Here is an 18,881-nt window from a genome sequence, read left to right on the forward strand (position 1 = left end):
AAGGGCTTTGAAGAGTTGCATTTATTTCTTAATATAAGAATATTTTGTGCTTCATTGAATTCAACATTTCTATTGCATCCCTACTATGCAAAAGGCACAGTGATAAATATTGGTTGAGTCAGGGCGTTCAGTCTTTTTTATTTTTCATAAAAAGAATAGATTTTTGTGTTCATTTTATTTTTGTTAGACTGTGCATTCTATGTTTATTTTTTCCCATTTAGTCTCTCAGTTGATTGAAATGTTTAGGATCCTCAGCTAGAATAAGAGATTATCTGTTGATAGCTATCTCTGTGCATTCACTGTTTTCTAGGTTTACTACATTCTAGAAATAAATGTGTTTAACTTACTGTCGTCTACATTCTGTCCCTACAGATTATTTTGTCAAATGCTTTCTCCATCCTAATTTAAATGATTTATAAAATATGGCTTTGATCACAGCCCTTAGAAGAGAAATATGTGCCACATTATGGCTCATGCATCTTACAAATAGGAAAGGCTTCCGGATGGGCAATTTGGAGTTTTCTTTGCACAAATTTCTTTTACCACTTCAGAACACATTGTCTTCCTCTATCTTGAATAGTCATTTGCCTTCTGGGCAATGAATATATTTCAAATACTCCATCTTAATCCTATTTTCTTGAAGGCAAGCTTTCTTAATTTAACTTTTAATCTTTTCTTTAATCATCATCAATAGTCTGTCTTGTTTTATTACTTTTCTCTGAATACCTCCATCTGTGGAGATACCTTACTGGTAATGAACTTGACTGGAACTCTGGCTGAATGTTCTGTCAAATCTGTACAACCTGTCTCTTGACCTCTTTTATTCATTTTCTTTGGCAAATCTATTTTGCAACTGAGAGAATGTCCTGGAGAAGTGCCAATCAGCACTGTCTTCTAAGAACCATGTACTCTTTTCAGCCCAAATTTCTGTATATGAGAAACTACTGTAAAACAAAATCAAAACATGATCTTTCTATTTAGGAACTCCCAACCTATCAGCCTTTATCAGAGACACTCTTACTGAGGTATTTCTCTTCAATAATAACATTTTGGCTAACTTGCCTGAAAACTGCCTGATTGTGGTTCCATGATGAATTACTTTGTAAATGCATCTGTGGATTATTCTTTGGAAATTTACAAATTATTCCACCTGACTTTTCTCAATCTTTTGTACTAAGAAGTTAAACCAATTTTTTTTTTTTTTTACACTGAACAAACAAAAACTTGAAATCAGCCCTATATCTCTCTGGTCAGAATAAAATTATAACTGTGACTGCAATAATGGAGTTTCTTGACCACTAAAATCTTACAGTCACTTCATATCTTGTCTTGAAGAGCTACTCATCCATTTATGTGATGTCATGGAAGTATGCAGCAGATCCATAGTTGCCGTAAGACTTAACTTTTATGAACTATGTCAAGAGGTTAGTTAGATCCTAAGAAGAGTCAGAAATGATCTGATCTTGACATTTCATCCTGTTTCAAGCAAAGTTTTGACGTTTTAACTAATACCATAACTAAAGGCATTATCACAATCAGTCATACTAAATTCACCTAAAAGGTCAGCACAGTTCACCACTCTGCATCCTTTTGATGCAGCCTAGTTTTGCATTGGGTTCCTGAAGTTATGCTCCATTTCCAAATAAACAATAGGTAATTAATAAGAAATACCAATAAATTATATGTTTCGTTTGTTGTATTACAATGTTTGAAAAATGTTTAAATATTTTAAATTGTTAGAATATTTTAAAAACTCCATTTTTCTAATATTTTAATGTTGAGAGAAGTGTACCTTTTTTGTTGGGTAGTAAAAATATTAAGATGTTTACTAGAATAATGGACAACTGCATCACTAATCTTAATGACCTTTAAAATTTTTGAGAGGTGAGATGACTCAAGTAAGTTTCTAATACATAATAATTATTTTTGAAATTGAGAAATAATGGTAAATAACTAACACATTCCCTACAAATGAGAAAATTGGGTGATGCCTAATTTATACAAGCAAATGGGATTGTGATAAATTATAAAACAAGGATAAGCCAACTAGTCAATGATCAAATATGTAAAAAACTGAGAGAAAATAAAACTACCGAGGGCCATTATTTGTAAGATCTCATGCAATAAAAGCTGTTTATTATTAAATTTGAGTTTAGATTTAGAATTATAGAAAACAGAAATAGAATAAGTAAAACAGCAAGAAAAACATATGCAGAATATCATTGCCTCCTCTAATAAGTATAGAAAAACCAAAAACAGGAAATATACCCTTCTTTCTTTTTACATGCTAGATGATTTTTCTTAATTTTTAAAAGACATTCCTTAACTGTTTTTAACATTTATTTTGAAGCAAAAGATGGGAGTGATGTTGCCAAATCCATAATCGATTTGAACTTAGTAGTTTCTGTGTTTCAAACTGCTCTCTAATCTGCCAATTTTGCTTAATTTTAAATTGTGACTATTGTAATACATTTATTAAGTAAACTAAGAATGAGAGGATTAGAAAGAGAATGATATTATCTTAAAACTTAAGAAAATAATCCCAGATTAGGAATTTTGTTTATCTACATATGGAAACAGACGTTGAGTTTTATCCAATTTTGATGCCATGGATTGCAAGCTAGTATTTTGAAACTTTTTCTAAAATATTTCCTGTGGAAAGGAAATATTTACTTTTCACATATTTCACTGGGCAGATAAAGGTCTGGCTTCTATATGGATGATTTCAGGACCTGCCTGCTTTTCAATATCACCTATTACTTTTGTTTTTGCCGTAATACCCACTCAACTACTTTGAGTATTTTATATTTTTAAACTTCTAAATCTACATTTTTAAAACTAAAACTGTAGTGCTCTACACATTATTCTCACATCTTGTCTGACTTCCTGTAAAAATTGGACTCAGACGTTAAAGCTATTACTACAACAGAACTGCTTGTGACAAAAACGTTTCATCTGTTAGCATCACTGGGTCACATAAACTCGACCTTAGAAAGGCAGTGCAGGGGATCTTATGACTGTAGAAATTTTGCCATTTGATTTTTCTTATGAAGATGGACTCTACCTTCCCCTTTTAGATGTATATTATATTTGATACACACACATAGTCAAGATTGTCAGTAATATTTTATAATGAAGAGAAAATTTTAGAAAGGATTCTAAAGGTAGGCTTTGGTTATTGGCTTCTCTCTTAAATTTATGCCCCTCATACAACCCATCCTGGAGTTCATAGAGGAGGAGTAAAAAGGGTTGCAGTTCTAGCAACAATGAATGTATTAGTCCTTCAGTGATCCCAATGAGAGAGGTAAGTATCCCTTTAGTACGATGTACAGGCTGGTTGTGCTGAGGCCGAATGCTTGACATAGGTAACACAGCAGGGCGATGGAACCTCAGAGCAAGCCATCTGGGATCCCCACATACCATTCCAGGCTTTAAGAGCTGCAGCCCTTGCTTTCTTTCTTGGTGAGATTCAATGCTTTAAATATAGAGGAGTTATTCCCTTGTGCCCCACTCTAAGTGGCCCCTACAATGCCTGACAAAGCAGGATGCTGCTTCATCCTCCTCCCAGATGGTCCCTTTATCTGTTCAATTGTCAATGAGGAATCCAAATGGCCAGACTGCTTAATGTCTAGAAGGCCCGCACATAATCTCTTTCAGCACTTAATTCCTTCGTAAACCTCTTTCTCCCAATTACCCGTTCCCTCTTCCACCTCCCTAATCCCTTCCCAAGTAGGGTACTTTTTTTTTTTTTTTTTTTCCTCTTGCGCTCTCCCTCACACTCTCTTTTCTGTATCTCTCGGAAATCAGACAGGAGTTCAGAGCACTTTCACTACCTTTTATGAGGTAGATTGTGATGTCATAGATGGGGGCAGGGCTAGTCAACTTTCTACCCACCTCCCAACCTGTGCTGAGGGAGCTCCGATCGGGAGTGGAAGCAGTGATTCCTCCATGGTGAGTAACTTCACTTTCTCATCTAATGCCTCACTGTAATCCTTAATGCTGAAGGCAGGGGTGGTGGGGTTTCAGGAAGTGAAGGTGAGCCCACTCAAGTCCTCTCTACTTACTGTTAACCAACTTTGGGCAAAGGACTTCATTGATTCTTTACATGGGTCAGGAATTCCACACCACAAACACACTTTTCAATTGTAATCTGAGCTAGAGAAGTGAAAATGGAATTTTCATTCCTTAGTTTCTCAGTCTGTCTTTCCATTGGGACAGAAAGTCGTTGCATATGTGGAATGAATCCATTCTGTAGTCCTTTTGTGAGCTTTTCTAAGGAAGGCTAGTGAGGAGGATATATTCTTCTTTGTTGGGGAGATTTAAGATCTCAGGGTCACAGAATATCCTTTGTTGATGTTTACCCAAAGAATCAGTGGGCTCTTCTAAAATTTTTTTGGGGGGGGGTGCAGGGAATAAATGTGAGGAAACTTATACATGAAGATTATCAGCAAATTTATTTGGTTTTGGTGTAAACAAATGAAAGCTTTCTAATGCAATGACTCAAATGTTCAATTGGAGGAAAAAAAATCAGTTCCTGTAAGTTTCAGGGTATTACAACAAAATTTGGTACTTTTTTGTTGTTGTTGCACGTCATAACACTGATGCTGTTTTGTAGGGTCTCTTGGTAGTTAAGAGTGAAAAGCTGCTGTTCTTTGTTTCATTTGAGTTTCTATTACTGATCAGTTTTTTTGTTTTTTTTAAATATGCCTTAGTATTTAGAAAAAAAAGATCAGCTGAAGTGAGCGTTTTTCTCCACTTCTTTCCTCATTCTCTCCTGGGTACCTAATGAAATTGTCAAGATGTAAGCTTTTGTATAAAAAAACTAAAGGAGTTCATGGAGATGGTTAAATCCTTAAGGGTTGTCGAAGCATCAGGGTTGGTGTTTTTATAAGGGTTTGACCATCAGAATATGACACTGTTATTTTTTCATGTGGTGAGATGAAAGCATCCTGGTGTGGATTATGGGTATTAAAAAATATGTAATGAAGGTATCATTTATTTTTTTCAGAGTGTATATATATATATATCCCTAGCTAACTAGCCATGCGTGAATATTTGTGTTGGACAATCAGGGGCAGTTTAAAATAAGTCCTTTTTTTCCTTATCAACAGCTTCTCTATTATGTGTAGGCCCCACCCCACATAAGTAATACACTTCTATACTCAAAAGCACTGGAGCTGATACTACCCTCTTTAGTACCCTGGGTGGGGGACTTCTGAACTTCTTTTCCCACCTAAATTTTCTAACCTAAAGAAATGACTATAATGGTAGAGAGATCTCAAACCCAATAAGAAAAAATAGGGCCATGACTGGCCAGTAAGAAGATTTGGGTGATAGTCACCTGCAGCCAACTTAGTATTGCAATGTGGTGACAATGCCTATTTTTATGCATTGGGTTATCCCTCTGACCTACCTTCCATTAAAAGTACTAAATCCCTAAAACCCAGGTAGAAGCAAATATTCAATGCCAGAAAAATCTGATGTCTAATCATAGCTCAAATTTTTAATGTCTTTTATCAACCCCTCATACAGCTGCCAGGTAAGAAATGCTCATATTTTTCAAATCCTTGGAACACAATCATCTTTAAACTTCGTGAGTTAAGAACGGTTGTGTTGTGCGCTTGTGCAAATTCAGAGAGTCTATCATGGAATGCATTGTGCATGCACCTTCTACCTTCATGTGCATGTTTCATTTATAGTGGTGTTCAGTGTTTTTTAAATCCATTTTGTATGTATTACAATTATAATTTTAAAATACATACATACATTGTGCTCTAAAGGAGATAGTAAAGTGCAATAGAAGTTTCATTAGTTCAGGGTCTGAACTGGTTTGCTAGTCCTATCTCTGTCATTGACTAGTTAAGTAACTCAAAGTAAATTACTTTGGTCTTTTGAACCTCGGGTTTTATCTGTAAATTGATGGTAGATGATCTAAAGGATATATCCTCATGTATTCCTGCTCTAAAATGCTATGGTTTTATGATATATTTTTGAAGAAATGGTTTATGGGAGAAGGATTGAATAGTTGTTGAGTTATAGTTTTTATACTGAATGTACAGTTCAATCCAGAAAATAACTTGAGTTCAAACTAGGTTTTAAAATGTACCCTCTATCTGATGTATTGTTATTTGGTTAATGATATATGTGAGTGGGCCATGTTCTTTTAAATGCATGATATCATTTGACTAACTTGCTGTATTAGTCCATGTTATGTTGCTATAATGGAATACCTGGACTGGGTAATTTATAAAGAATAGAGGTTTATTTGTCTCATGATTCTGGGATAGCTGCATCTGGCTCAGGCCTCAGGTCCTACTCATGGTGGAACGGCAGGTAGCCAGCAGATACAAGCACATCACGTGGCAAGAGGAAGCAAGAGAGAGAGGAGATGCTAGGGTCTTTTAAACAACCAGCTCTCATGGGAACTAATAAAGTGAGTCTTACTCATTAATCCCCCCACCCCCACCCAAGGAGAGCATTAATCCATTTGTGAGGGGTCTACCCCCATGACTCAAACTGCTCCCAACACTGCCACATTGGGATTGGGGATCAGATTTCCACCAGTTTTTTGAGGGGATGGTAACATCCAGACAGTGTCACCTGCTAAATCTAAACCACTTACAAAGCTGGTCTCACTGGGGCTCACAAAATTACTTATGTGATATTGCAGGAATTGCCATGTGGTGTTGGGAAGGGTTAATGAGTAGGGCACTGGTAGGTACTGCACTATGTTTATGGGGAATAAAAGAAGGGTTAGGCCTGGCTTCTGAACCTGAGAACTGTATAATTTCTTTGGGGAGTGTGGACACTAGACACGTGCCAAGTGCCCACTTGGAAGAGAAGACAGTAAGTGCTCAAAGAACTAAGAACTATCTCTGTGGTCTGGGTGAGCTGGATTGCACTGGGCCAGCTTTGTGAGCGGCTGAGGCTTCAGCTGACTTTGAATAGAGGGCATTAGATTTGTGTTGCTGAGGGGGACAGGGAAGCATTCCAGGTCTTCAAGACTACAGAATTGTAAATGGAGCTGAGGATGTCTTGTGTTCAGACGTGACATGTATCAAAATCAAAAATCTTTGCTTACAGTTCAGCCTTATACTTTTCCTGGACTCTTTTCCCCTTAACCATATGCTGACTTTACAGCATAAGATATACTTGTTTAGAAGAGTCAAGGAGGCTGCTAGTGAGAAAATTGTAGTTGTTATATATTAAGATATAATATAATCAGGCAGCCGTTTTCTCAGTTACACAAAAGTTCACATGATAACAGCAACGACTAAGAGAAATACACTTAAAAAAAAAGATGAAGGAAAGAGAAAGGCTCTAGGTCTGAGACATTCTGGTATTTTGATGAAAGTGGAAAGGGATCATCATTTTGGGGTTATCAGGTTTAGAAACATCAGATGGTGATGAAAATGTCCATAAGCTGATGAGAATCCATTTAACCAGGATGATTTTCTAAAGCAACCAGAAGTTTCTGTGTGTACTGAACAAGAACCATGCCTGACTCTCCACCCTATAACAGCCAGTGTTGATAAAGTTTAAACACTAAGTAAAACTGCACATGATTATGTGAGTTTCTTTTCCTGACACTCTTGGAAAGAACTTATTGATTTGGGCATGATTTACCCACATTGACGAGGAAGAGCACTTATGTTTGAAGGCTCCTTTGTTGCAGTAGATTCACAGATGATTTGCACTATGTACTTTATATCGCTTAGAGAGAACTGTTTTGTATTTCTTGCCATCCAAGTTCCTTCCAAGTTATTACATTGGCTTTTCCAGAAGACTGACATTCCATGAATAGAACTTTTCTATCAGATACTAAGATACAGTAAATAAATAAGGACTTGGTTTAGACCAGTCAGGGAAATGTCTCTTAATTTCCTATTGTGACATACAAATTAACTTCTAGAATGTATCATCTCAGGAAATCACCTTCAAAGGTTAAATTTGTATGGGTACAATTAAGTGATATGATCAAAATCAGTAAAGGCAGTTTTACAAAGCAGCGGGGTGCTCCTAGAACTACTTTCTCAAAAAAAAAAAAAAAAAGTTCTAGTAGGACTTAATTAAAATGTTATAAGACAAAATTATAGATTATTAAAGGAAGGTAGAGAGACATTAGGATTACATTTGTCCCAAGAGAGCAATGACAAGAATGGCACCTGGTCCTCTCTCATTTCCACAAGTATCTCTGGAGGTCATTTTAGAAATAAAGGATCGGTAAGGATTTATAATTCAACAAGCATTTATTGAGCATATAACATGTGATCTTCACTATTCTGTGTATTATGGATATATAGATGGAACTAGCTTGGAAAACAGATACATGAATAAGTAACTAAAACAGATACATGAATAAGTAACTATAATGGATTATAATAATCACTCTAAAATAAATATATACAAAATGACATGAGGCTTCACGGATAACTGAATAGGAACTTTCCAGGTAGGAAAAAAGAGAGAAGAATAACCTAGAAGAGAAACAGAACACCCACAGCATTGAGGGACATGTGTATTCCAGGCTAACTAAACCTGAAAATGTCAAGGAGGGATGAAAAAAATGGAGAAAAGTAAAAGATGAAGCTAGAAAAATAGGTTGGGACTGGATATCAAAGAAATTTTTCTGACCCATGCTGATACTCATGAGTGTTTCTCAAAATGATCAGATCATCTCCTTTGCATGCCATATTCAGCAAGGGGCGAGTGGGAGGAGACTATTAAAATATAGGATCCTGGGCCACGTTGCTAACGTCCTGAACCTGAATTGTAGGGAGTAGGTTCTTGGCATCCATAATTAACTACCTCATCCCACTCCCCAACACATACCACGTGATTCATTTTCACACCAAAGTTTCAGCATCTCTGCAAGACAGTAAAACTTACTCATTATGTTTCTCTGTTCTTTGAAGAAGTTTCAGAAACAAATAATTAAAATATCATTTATTAAGAGTATAAGATCTGGGGAAAACAGTTAAAGCTACTCTAAGAAAGTTCTTGAGAAAATTAGTTTAAACTTCCGCTAAACATGAGAAAATGAGTTTAAACTTCCGCTAAACATGAGAAAGAACTTTCTCTAAATGATGGTTGTTAAATATAAGGAATTACTCAGTGATGCTATTAAATCTCCTTGAAGGTGGGGCATGAGACATGTTAACATCCAAGAGACCATCTTTCTTTGCCATGTTCCAAAACAAGGAGTTAATGAAAATTGAAGCAAAGTTCTGTATTTTCCAAGTTGTGCCAGAGGCAACACTCCAGAACAGTCTTTGTTTCTGGATGGTATTCTTTGGTATAGCCATTCTCATCATGGCTGAAAAAAAATCAAGCTCTCATGCCAATGTAGACTGTTCTGAAAAATATTAATTATATAACTATATGCTTGAATCAACATTCATTTAGAAGTGTTAAATCTCTTCTCTGTTATTTTCTTCATGGACAATAGCTGTTATTCTACACCCATCAATCTGTAGAAAGCTAGAGAAGTGTTTAAAGACATAAGAAGAGGGAGACACTGGAGAAGTGTTTTGCATTTTACTAAGACACAAGAATGAGCCCTGGTCTGGAATAAGGTGGACCTCAGCTCACAGCAACAAGGATCCGTTCTGGATTTAAATCCATAATTGCTTTGCACATAGCTCATCTACTCCAGATTGCCAGACTCTTCTGTATTTTTTTATTTGAAAATGAAGCAATGGGAAATCCTATTTTCATATGTTTAGGCAGTTAATTGCAGTGTCTTTTCTTGGCAGAGATGGTGATACTGTCACATTCTAGAAGTAGTTCATTGGTAGGATGCCAGTGCCTGCCATTAATTGAGCAAATTAGTTTTGGCATGTTGACCTGAGATATTTTTTTAAAAACTCATACAGATATTTCTTACCAGTGATGTATATCTCTGTCATTGTCCCTATCAACACCGACCAAGTCAAATGCAACCTTGAGTGATTCTAGGAAGATGTGCCAGGCAAAATTATTTACCTCAAGGCCTTGCATTTTACCAAAATAAAAGCCACACAGACAACAGTAATAACCACATGGTTTTGATTGTTAGAGACCTGAAAAATAATTTATAGAACACCGTGTTCTCTTAAATAATGTTAAATTTATAAGCAAGATAGTGCTATTAAATGTGAATTTGGAAACCAACTTTACCTCTTACCTGGATGATATTGGGCAGCGTTCTTAATCTCTCTGGGCCTTATGCTTTCCATTTATAAGCCAAATAGTAATATCTGCTTAGGACAATTGCATGTAGTGAATACAAACAATTATTCTTATACTAGCTAAGAGACACCGAAGGCTTAGTATGTGCCAGGCACTGTGCTAAGCATTTTAAATGCACTATAAAATGTATTTTCACAATCATCCTGTGAAGAAGACAATATCATCCCCATTAAGAATATTAGGAAAATGAGATGCAGAGAATTTAAGTAACTTCCTGGAGGCCACAAAGTCGGTGGCTGATAAACTACAGTACTTCAGGAAGTCTACTTTGATAATATCCTGTAGCATGGTCTGTTTTCTGTGGCATTCCTTGTATGACACTTCAATGTAATTATTTAATTATATGTTTCTCTGCCGGTCTATAAGCCAGTTGAGATAGGGAATGTATTTGCAAATTCTTCACTTGTTTTCCTGGCTTCTTGCACATCAGGCGCATAATGTGTGCTTAATATGTTAGCTTCTTTGCCACCCTTGCTTCCACTGTAGAAAGTCATCACACTGAAGAATCCCAATAAATGAGTTTGAAGTCTATCATTCATTCTTTTATTAATTTATTTCTACATGAAAGCACTTGACTTTAAGTGCTAAATTTCAAAGTGCACTGTTTACTTAAGATTTGGAGCCCCAAATCAAGAAATTAAGTTCTTTTCTAGCTAACTGAATTCCTTTATAGTTTACTTAGTTAAAATTTCTAGTACATTAGACTTTTTTTTTTTTTTTTCTTTTTAGGATTATAGCATGGAAACATAGAATTTTTTCCAAAAGAGTTTAATTAATCAAATTAGAATTTATTTTGAAAAGGAATTTGGAAGTAATATGGTTGATTTCATTTGTCCTAATATGTGAAGGTTATGATATATTAATTGTTAAATAAGCATATTTAAACATAAAAAAATTGATTTTTAAGTATTATGAGTAGTATTAACAATTTGTATATAGCCTTTTAAATGTTTTAACTAGATTTAGTTTCAAGTTACATATAACAAAACATCCAAATAGTTATTTCTCTTTTATGTAGAATGTGTGTGTATGTATATATGTGTGTATATATATATATATATATATATATATATATATAGGTAGGTCAGGGACAGTACAGTGAACAGTCATTAGGATCCAGACTCCTCCTAACTTTGTGGTCTGCTATACTTAGTATATGGCTTCTATTCTTAAGTTCATTTTTTGATCTAAGATGAAGGCTAGTATTCCATTTTTCATGCAGAAAAAAGTGAGAGGGCAAAATTGTGTGTTTTGTAGCTATGTTAGTACACTTTAAGGAGTTTTCCAAGGAATACCTCCCTCCCAACAATTTCTCCTTTCATTACGCTGAGTACCCTCAGCTGGAAGAGAAACTGGGAATATAGAGTATTTTAGCTAGGCACATTCTACCCGATTAAAATTGAGATTCTCCTAATGATGGAGAAAGAAAAATGAATATTAGGTGGACAACAAAGACAGGATTCCAAAAACAAACATTAAATGATTTCCATAAAATTAGATTGGAAATTAGCAAGAATTCCAGGAAGAGAAATCAAAACCTGTTCTTTGAATCTGAACTCAGATTTAGGTGTTCTGCAACTCACTTAAAAGACTTCTGTTCTACATGTTTGGGAGAATTAAGATAGGAAACTTGCCTACGTTCTAGAAGAGAGGATGCCAGCTCTTGTGTGAGGAGGGGGGCTTCATTTCTCAGAAGCCTTCTCTTGCTGAGTTGTACTGGCAGATGGAAGTGACCATGAAGTCTCAATGACCCCTATCTTATGAAGAATTTGAGAAAAACTGGGGAGAGTTAGGCTTGAGGTGGCAGTTCTTGCAAGCAAAAGCCCTTCATTAAGCAAGTTGCTTGACCTCTCTGAGTCCCATTTTTCTCAGCTATGAAATGAGAATGATACTAGTATCTACTCTGTTGGGTCATTATTAGGATTAAATATGTTAATGTGTGCCACACACTAGACACAGTGCCCAGATGTAGGAGTACTAAATAAATGAGTAGCTATTTTTTGTTATCTTGTCCCTCCCAAAAGACTATATAGACTTTTTGATAATGTGGGTGCTCTCCTGTTCTTTTTCATCACGTCTATGCCTATCAGGCTTCTGGACATACAGTAGAAAACAACAAGCTAAGGTCTCTGCCCTCAGAAATTGCATTATTTTGTCATTGACAGTCCTGGAGGAATTACTTATAGAGAGGCGATAGTGGAAAATATGGAAGGGAAAGACTTCAACAGAGATGTGAAGTAGTGATTCTTGCATTTCGATCTGTAGATGAACCACGTGGCTGGTCAATAGAAATGGAGTTCTGAAACGAAGGTCTGAGAAGGAATCAGGAATCTGTATTCTACCCTAAATGTTCCTGATGCACATGATTCATGAATCACTGTTTGAAATGGTGGTCTAGGAAATGGAGGAAAGAAAGCCCTATGGGCTATGGTGAGAGCTTCTCAGGACATTTCCTAGGAAAACTTTTGGTTTGTTTCTTTATGGTAGTTTAGTCTAGCTTAGTCTAGATAATTTTTTTTTATTGCAGGGGACTTGTTGTGGTTGTCCGTTGCCGTATGTTTAGCCACATCTCTGGCCTCTCCCAACTATATACCTGTAGCAACCTCTGTTCCCGAGTAGTGATATTCAAATGTCTCCAGACATTGTCAAATGTTCTCTGGGGTGGGTGGCAAAATTGCCCCTAGATGAGAACCAACGTACTAGTTGAAATCTTCACTTTTCACCTCGAATATACATACTATTTTAAATGGAGCCTTTTATGTCTTCCTTCGGGAAGGGTGGAAGACAGGAGATACAGTTGTTCCAGGTGCATCTACCAAATCCCCATTCCCAGCCTGGTATCAGGGTGTGGAGGTGAACTTTCCTAAAAGCAATACTCCTGAAAACCCATCGCAGTTGTCCTCTGGCTATAACTTTCTTACAGCTTTTAAAGGTTCACCTCCTTTCCTGCTTACTCCAAATCTTCCCATCTTAGAGATGCAGACATTTCTACTCCCAAAAGTAGTTAAGAGTTTCAGTGAGAATGTTGTTTAAGATAAAGTTTCAAACAAGGTAAAATGACTTCAATATTTTGCTTTTTACAAACAAGGATATTGAGGTTAAAACAATTTATTTTCATAGCACTTAATAATAATAAAAAAACCTAAAGTAATAATTATTTTCTTCCTTAAAAATATAGTTATTAATAATACTATGCACATCAGGCTAATAGTCTCCTTGAGATTTAAACTACTTATGTAGGTTTTTTTGAAATAATATTTATGATGAGCAATTCTGCAATGTTAAAATTAGTGCTGGGTGAGCCCTTGAAATTAAGCAAGTTGTAGGTAGAAAAAAAATATATTTCATATCCTACCATTCATTTTTTTTTAAAAAGAGAAAGTTGGAGAGCTGTAACAGGTGGTGACTCTAGAGATAACAGAATTCACTTTTTTTCTTTCAAAGATGTACCTGTAGTATATTTGAAGAATTTGCCTTGGTATTTTTTAGTGTTTCAGGTAAAGAAGTAATGAGGCAGCCTTTACATCTTGTAATAAATACAGAGGTGATTTAACTTTGTCAAAGGCTGGATTCACAGGGACTCCAAGATAGGGATTGTGCCTTGAGGAAACTTTCATTTTAATATTAAGCATGATTTTTAGCAGGGGCAAGATACTGTATCATACCATCTCCAACCCTTTAATGTTTATCTTTGTTCCTTGGTTAAAAGTTGTCATCTTCTCGGAAGTTAAATTACTTTTTTTCTTCCCTAAGAAGTTTTCCAATTTCATAAATGTGAGTCTTTCTTTCAAAAGAATCACTAATCTATTTTTCTGTGATTTTTGGAAATACTGTTCTGCATTTCCAGTCTTTTGAGGATTCTCTTTTATCTGTGATTTTGAAAGTTTCTTGTATAGCTTAGCCTCTTTTGCAAGGGAACAGACAATATGTTGTCCATCCATAGAGGTTCTTTGTTGGACCAAAGAAATAATATTTCCACTTTTAGACTGAAGGGAACCCTCTGGTGCTTTTGCTTCATCTCCCCTAAAGTACATTCACTCCAGGAGAAACAGACCAGAACAAACTAGGCCAAGCCCTGGCAGGCATCTGTATGAGGAAGTATCCTGGCTTCTCAGGAGAACCACCTTAAATGTCCTTTATTTCTTCTTTTATTCAAAAGCAGTTGGAGCTGCGGTATATTGCTAAATACCCTATACCCTAGGACAGAGGTCATGCACTTGAATCCCTAGTAATTGTCTATTAGCTAGCAAGTTACTTCTCTCTAAGCCTCAGTTCCCTATCTATAGAATAATGGAAATAAAGTGATGGTGACATATAGGAAAGGTTTCATTGTTTGGGTGTTCCATTTGTATTGACTATGGCAAATATCTAAAGTACATTAACCCAGTAAAGAGAAGGGCTAATCAACTTTCATTTATCAGTAGGCTAGTCTTATACATCATTTAAGGGGCAGCCTGAAGTAAGAATTCATCACTAATCCCAATATATACCCCTATATATATCCCAACATATACCCGTAATTTCAATATGGTTTATGGGGTGCTAGCCTTTGTGGAGAATATGCCAGTAAAGGGCAAGAAAGTACTGATTCATAAAGAGACAGGAATCTAGCCATGGAAACAAGACCACCCCCCGCCCCTTTGAGGATAAAGCAGCAAATAAGTAACCAATTATTTGATTTCAGCAAGAAATGCAACCAGAATTGAGGTGGGATCACCAAGGATGGGTGGGCTGGCAGCTCATATTGTGTGAATGGTCTACCTTCATTTTATCTCTTTTGGGCTGCACTCCATAGCCAGTTTTAACGTCCCCAATAGCATGGCTCCTATGTTCTATTTCTTCTTTTGAAAACCATATTTTCTGACCATTCTCAGTAAATGGAAAAAATGAGATTGAAGCTAGGCCATCCTACAAGTATTTCATCCCCAGTCATACTCAGTCTCAGGTGGAAGAAGAAAACTCACCTCCTTTTAGAAGTACTTATTCTCACCTAGGTCTTATGTTGCTCTAGCACTACCCTTCTCCTGTGCAGGGTTCTTTGGGCCTGAGGCACCCAGGTGTTCCAATTAAGATGAAAATTCCAAGATAACTCCCCAAAGGTACCCACAGGTTATATAATAATCCTTTATAGTCACACACTTTTTTAAAATTTAAAAAGTGTGTTATGTTTATTTTCTCACTTGGACCTCAGAATAACTTGTGAAAGTATATGGTTATTATTAACTCCATTTTACAGTTTAAAAAATAGAAACTCAGAGAGGTAACAAAAGTATCCCAAACTTTCATAGCCAGTAACTGCCACAGCCAAGACTCAGAGCCAGTTTCTCTAATATATAGTCTTGTTCTTTGTGCAATGGAAAGAGAGTTGGTCTCTGCTTCATAAACTAGTAGTTGAGCAAGAAATACAGGAAATAGTATATGTCTGATGGTGTAGATGATGGTAACAGCTAATATACATTGGGTTCTTAAAAAGTGTATCAGTTTGCCTCATGTCATGGTGCCCACTGCATGGTAGATTAAAAGGCTATGTTGAAGAAACTTAAAATAAAAATTTTTTATAATTTTTTTACAAATAGCAAGTGGTATATGTGGTCTGTAGGGGTAAGGAGAATTAGAACTATTTGATCAAGTTTCATTTGAATATGTAGATACTTTTTTTAGTTGCTGGCAAGGAAATGAGAAAGAAGATGATGTCCCTGCCATGCAGTTAATTCAGAGGACATGTGAATCATGATTACAAGATTGGAAGTTTGTGTGAGTTTTTTTCCTTCTTGGCTTAAGAAAATTCATCTCATCACTGCATCGTCACATGACTCACAGGTATAAACAGTTAAAATGCATCAGAAGGCATGTTTACCTCCAGATATGTGGCACCAATATCTAGGAATAGAGTTCAGAGCAGAAAAGCCCATAGGGAATTCGCCTGGTCAAGGAAGTCTGTCTTATGTGGCACAGTGAACTTAGTTCATTTAACAGGATCATTCTCATTTCTGTTTAACAATAAAGTAAAAGAGGTAAAGGGTGAGAAGCAAGGAATTTAGATAGGGGAAGCTATTATAACAATCCACCAAGAAATTCTGATGAGTTGGCCAGGATAATAGCAGTGGAGAATGTAAGAAGAGGTCAAATCATGGATATGTTTTGAGATGTTGCTGACAGGCTATGATGGCAGACTGGATATTGAATCAGAGAGAACAAGGTCTAGCATAAGTTTCTGATGATTAACCTAAACAGTAGGAAGAATTGTGTTGCCAATAACTGAGATAGATGTAGACAACTGTGGAAGGAACAGGTTTGGGGGATGGGTGGAGTTAATCATAGAACTCTTGCTGTCTCTGGAAGGTTGGGAAAAGTCAATAAAAAAAAAAAGGTCTGCAGAAGCTTAGATCACTCTCTAAATGTCAAAAGGTCTTGCAAGAACCTGAAATGGAATCTAGATGGAAATTAACTAAAAGAATTAATGGTTATACTTCATTGAGTTGTGTTCTAAACTGAAGGTAGGAAACCCCCACCTGAACCTGAGACAATGTACACACTGATTACTTGGAAGTTATTTGAATGTGTGTTAAAATGGGTAGTGGGTTTACAGCTCACAATGGAAAAAGCAGTGATCAGGAAGAAAGCAAATGAATTGGTGAGTATTCTGTGTTATTCTGTATTAAACTCAGAAAATGTTTCAAAGTCGTGCAGAAAAATGTGTTCAGTTATAAAAAGCCATGGATCGACTGCTTAAATTTAAAACTAATTTAATTGAAATTACTGGGTTTTAAACCATGCATTATACTAAAGACCCTTGAATAACGATACCATTTTTTCTTGTCTTAATTCTCATTTTTATAATGAAAAGAGTTGAAATTTTAGGTTAATGCAGTTAATTATTTTATATGGCTTCATATGTGTTTAACATTTTACTTCAGTTTTCTTCAATATATTTGAGTCTATTCTTTATGAATTATGTGAGGAGATAATTATGATATTGGAAGGAGAAGTGATGTTAATACACTACTCAAACAGTGATTGCACAGGTGACATGAATCAAAGCATAGTCTTCTCTTGTGCAGCCCTTTTTAGTTAAGAGGTCCATAGTGAGTATGTTAATGAATTCCATCTTGATTGCTGGCTCTCATCAATTGCTAGTATTTGACTGGGCTGTGCATTGAGAAAAATTCTGAGACCATATCAAGGGCCAGTAGAAGAGAAGTCTTTGATTTATTGGGCATGTCTGCTAAGGGCACCGATGAGAAAGTGGCAGCATGTGTAATACATTAACCATTCTTGCTTTATTGATGTTGAAAGCTCCTTAAACATTGACAAGTATGGGTTATCGTAGGGATGCCCATTGCTTTTATTGGTGACTGTCCTACTTCTTGCTATTTCCTAGCTTTTACAGGTCTTAGCCCTGGCAATGTACCTCCTTAAATTTTACTTTTAATCATCTTGGAAGGTCTGTTCTTAGAACTTACCCTATTTGGTTAATACATGTATGGACAGTAAGACCAAAGGCAGGAAGACTGTTATGCTCATGTTGTGGGAAGCAAATTGAGTTGGACTTTCAAGTACCCCTAATACTTATTATGAATATGTAGATTGATACTTGAATATGTACATTCAACACTGGGAAACTATTGGTAGATTTAGGTGATTAGATAATGCCAGTCTTAGCTAGAGAGAGCAGGTGCTAGGTCCAATGGTTCAAAACTACAGATTAACTATGCATTTGTAACCCATTTTGTACAAAATAGATTTAAGGACTTAAGAAACAATGCTAGGGAACCAAAGTGTTTGTGTTTTGATGGAGATGAACACAAGGCTTGGGAGGTTGGTCTCAGTGTTTAATGAGTGAGGTAGCTAGAGATCTCAACTGAGTTCTGACAACAGTATAAACTGAGAGTTGAATGCATTAAGCTGTTACTCTTTCCAGGTAATACCATTTGCTTTTTAATAAGAAATATTTACAAATAATGTCTTAACTAAAATGAATAGTTTAAGTTTTTGTAATTTTAGGCCCTTTAAGTCATTGTGTAAAATGATTCCCAAATTAGATCTCCAAACATCACCTTCCCAGGCTAAATTGTCTTCTCTCCATCAGCTAGAAGAGCCATCCTGACTTTGTTACCAGTCTTCCTCCAACCACTCCCAAGCCCTAAATATTTTTAGATATTTGGGCTGTCACACTTTTACATAAAACCCCCATGTTTTCTTATACTGAATTTTGATTCTTCCTTTATTCTAAAGGATTCAGTAGTGCTAGAAAAAATACAGATCTTTTGTTGTGTTTCTCTTTTCCTTATGAACTTCTCCATGTATTCCTACTATACTAAAACTGTGATATTCAGGCATTAAGAACAACCCAAAGTGGTGGTAGATTTAGCAAGAAGTGAGTTAAACAGAGTAAAATAATATGGATGAGGGAAACCTTGAAAGATAAATTTTAAAAGATCCTTTTTGGACTTATATGGTGATTTAAGGAAAGATGGATCATAGTAAAAACAAAAGCTATGATTTGTTAAGGTTTTACCATGTGCCAGGCACTCAGCTTTGTAGTCATTATCTCATTTAACACTTCATAATCCCAGAAAGCAGTAAATCTTTATCTTGCTTTAAAGATAAAGAATTTGAGGTAGAGCTAGGCTTGTCCAAGATCGTGTGGT

General features: G+C 35.9%; 1 protein-coding gene across 5 annotated transcripts in view; it reads left to right on the forward strand.

Annotated features, from left to right (window-relative positions):
• Positions 1-18,881, forward strand: part of CTNNA2 (catenin alpha 2) — a 952,135-nt gene that overhangs the window by 923,400 nt on the left and 9,854 nt on the right. For 3 of the 5 annotated variants that reach the window (XM_063078019.1, XM_063078018.1, XM_063078020.1), the window contains one exon: positions 3,808-3,951. The exons of the other annotated variants lie outside the window; for them this stretch is intronic. In XM_063078019.1, the coding sequence (XP_062934089.1) occupies positions 3,808-3,951 (144 nt within the window). The remainder of the gene's footprint in view (positions 1-3,807; positions 3,952-18,881) is intronic. 5 annotated transcript variants of the gene reach the window in all.

This window comes from Cynocephalus volans, chromosome 14 (assembly GCF_027409185.1).
Source record: "Cynocephalus volans isolate mCynVol1 chromosome 14, mCynVol1.pri, whole genome shotgun sequence".
NCBI lineage: Eukaryota > Metazoa > Chordata > Mammalia > Dermoptera > Cynocephalidae > Cynocephalus > Cynocephalus volans.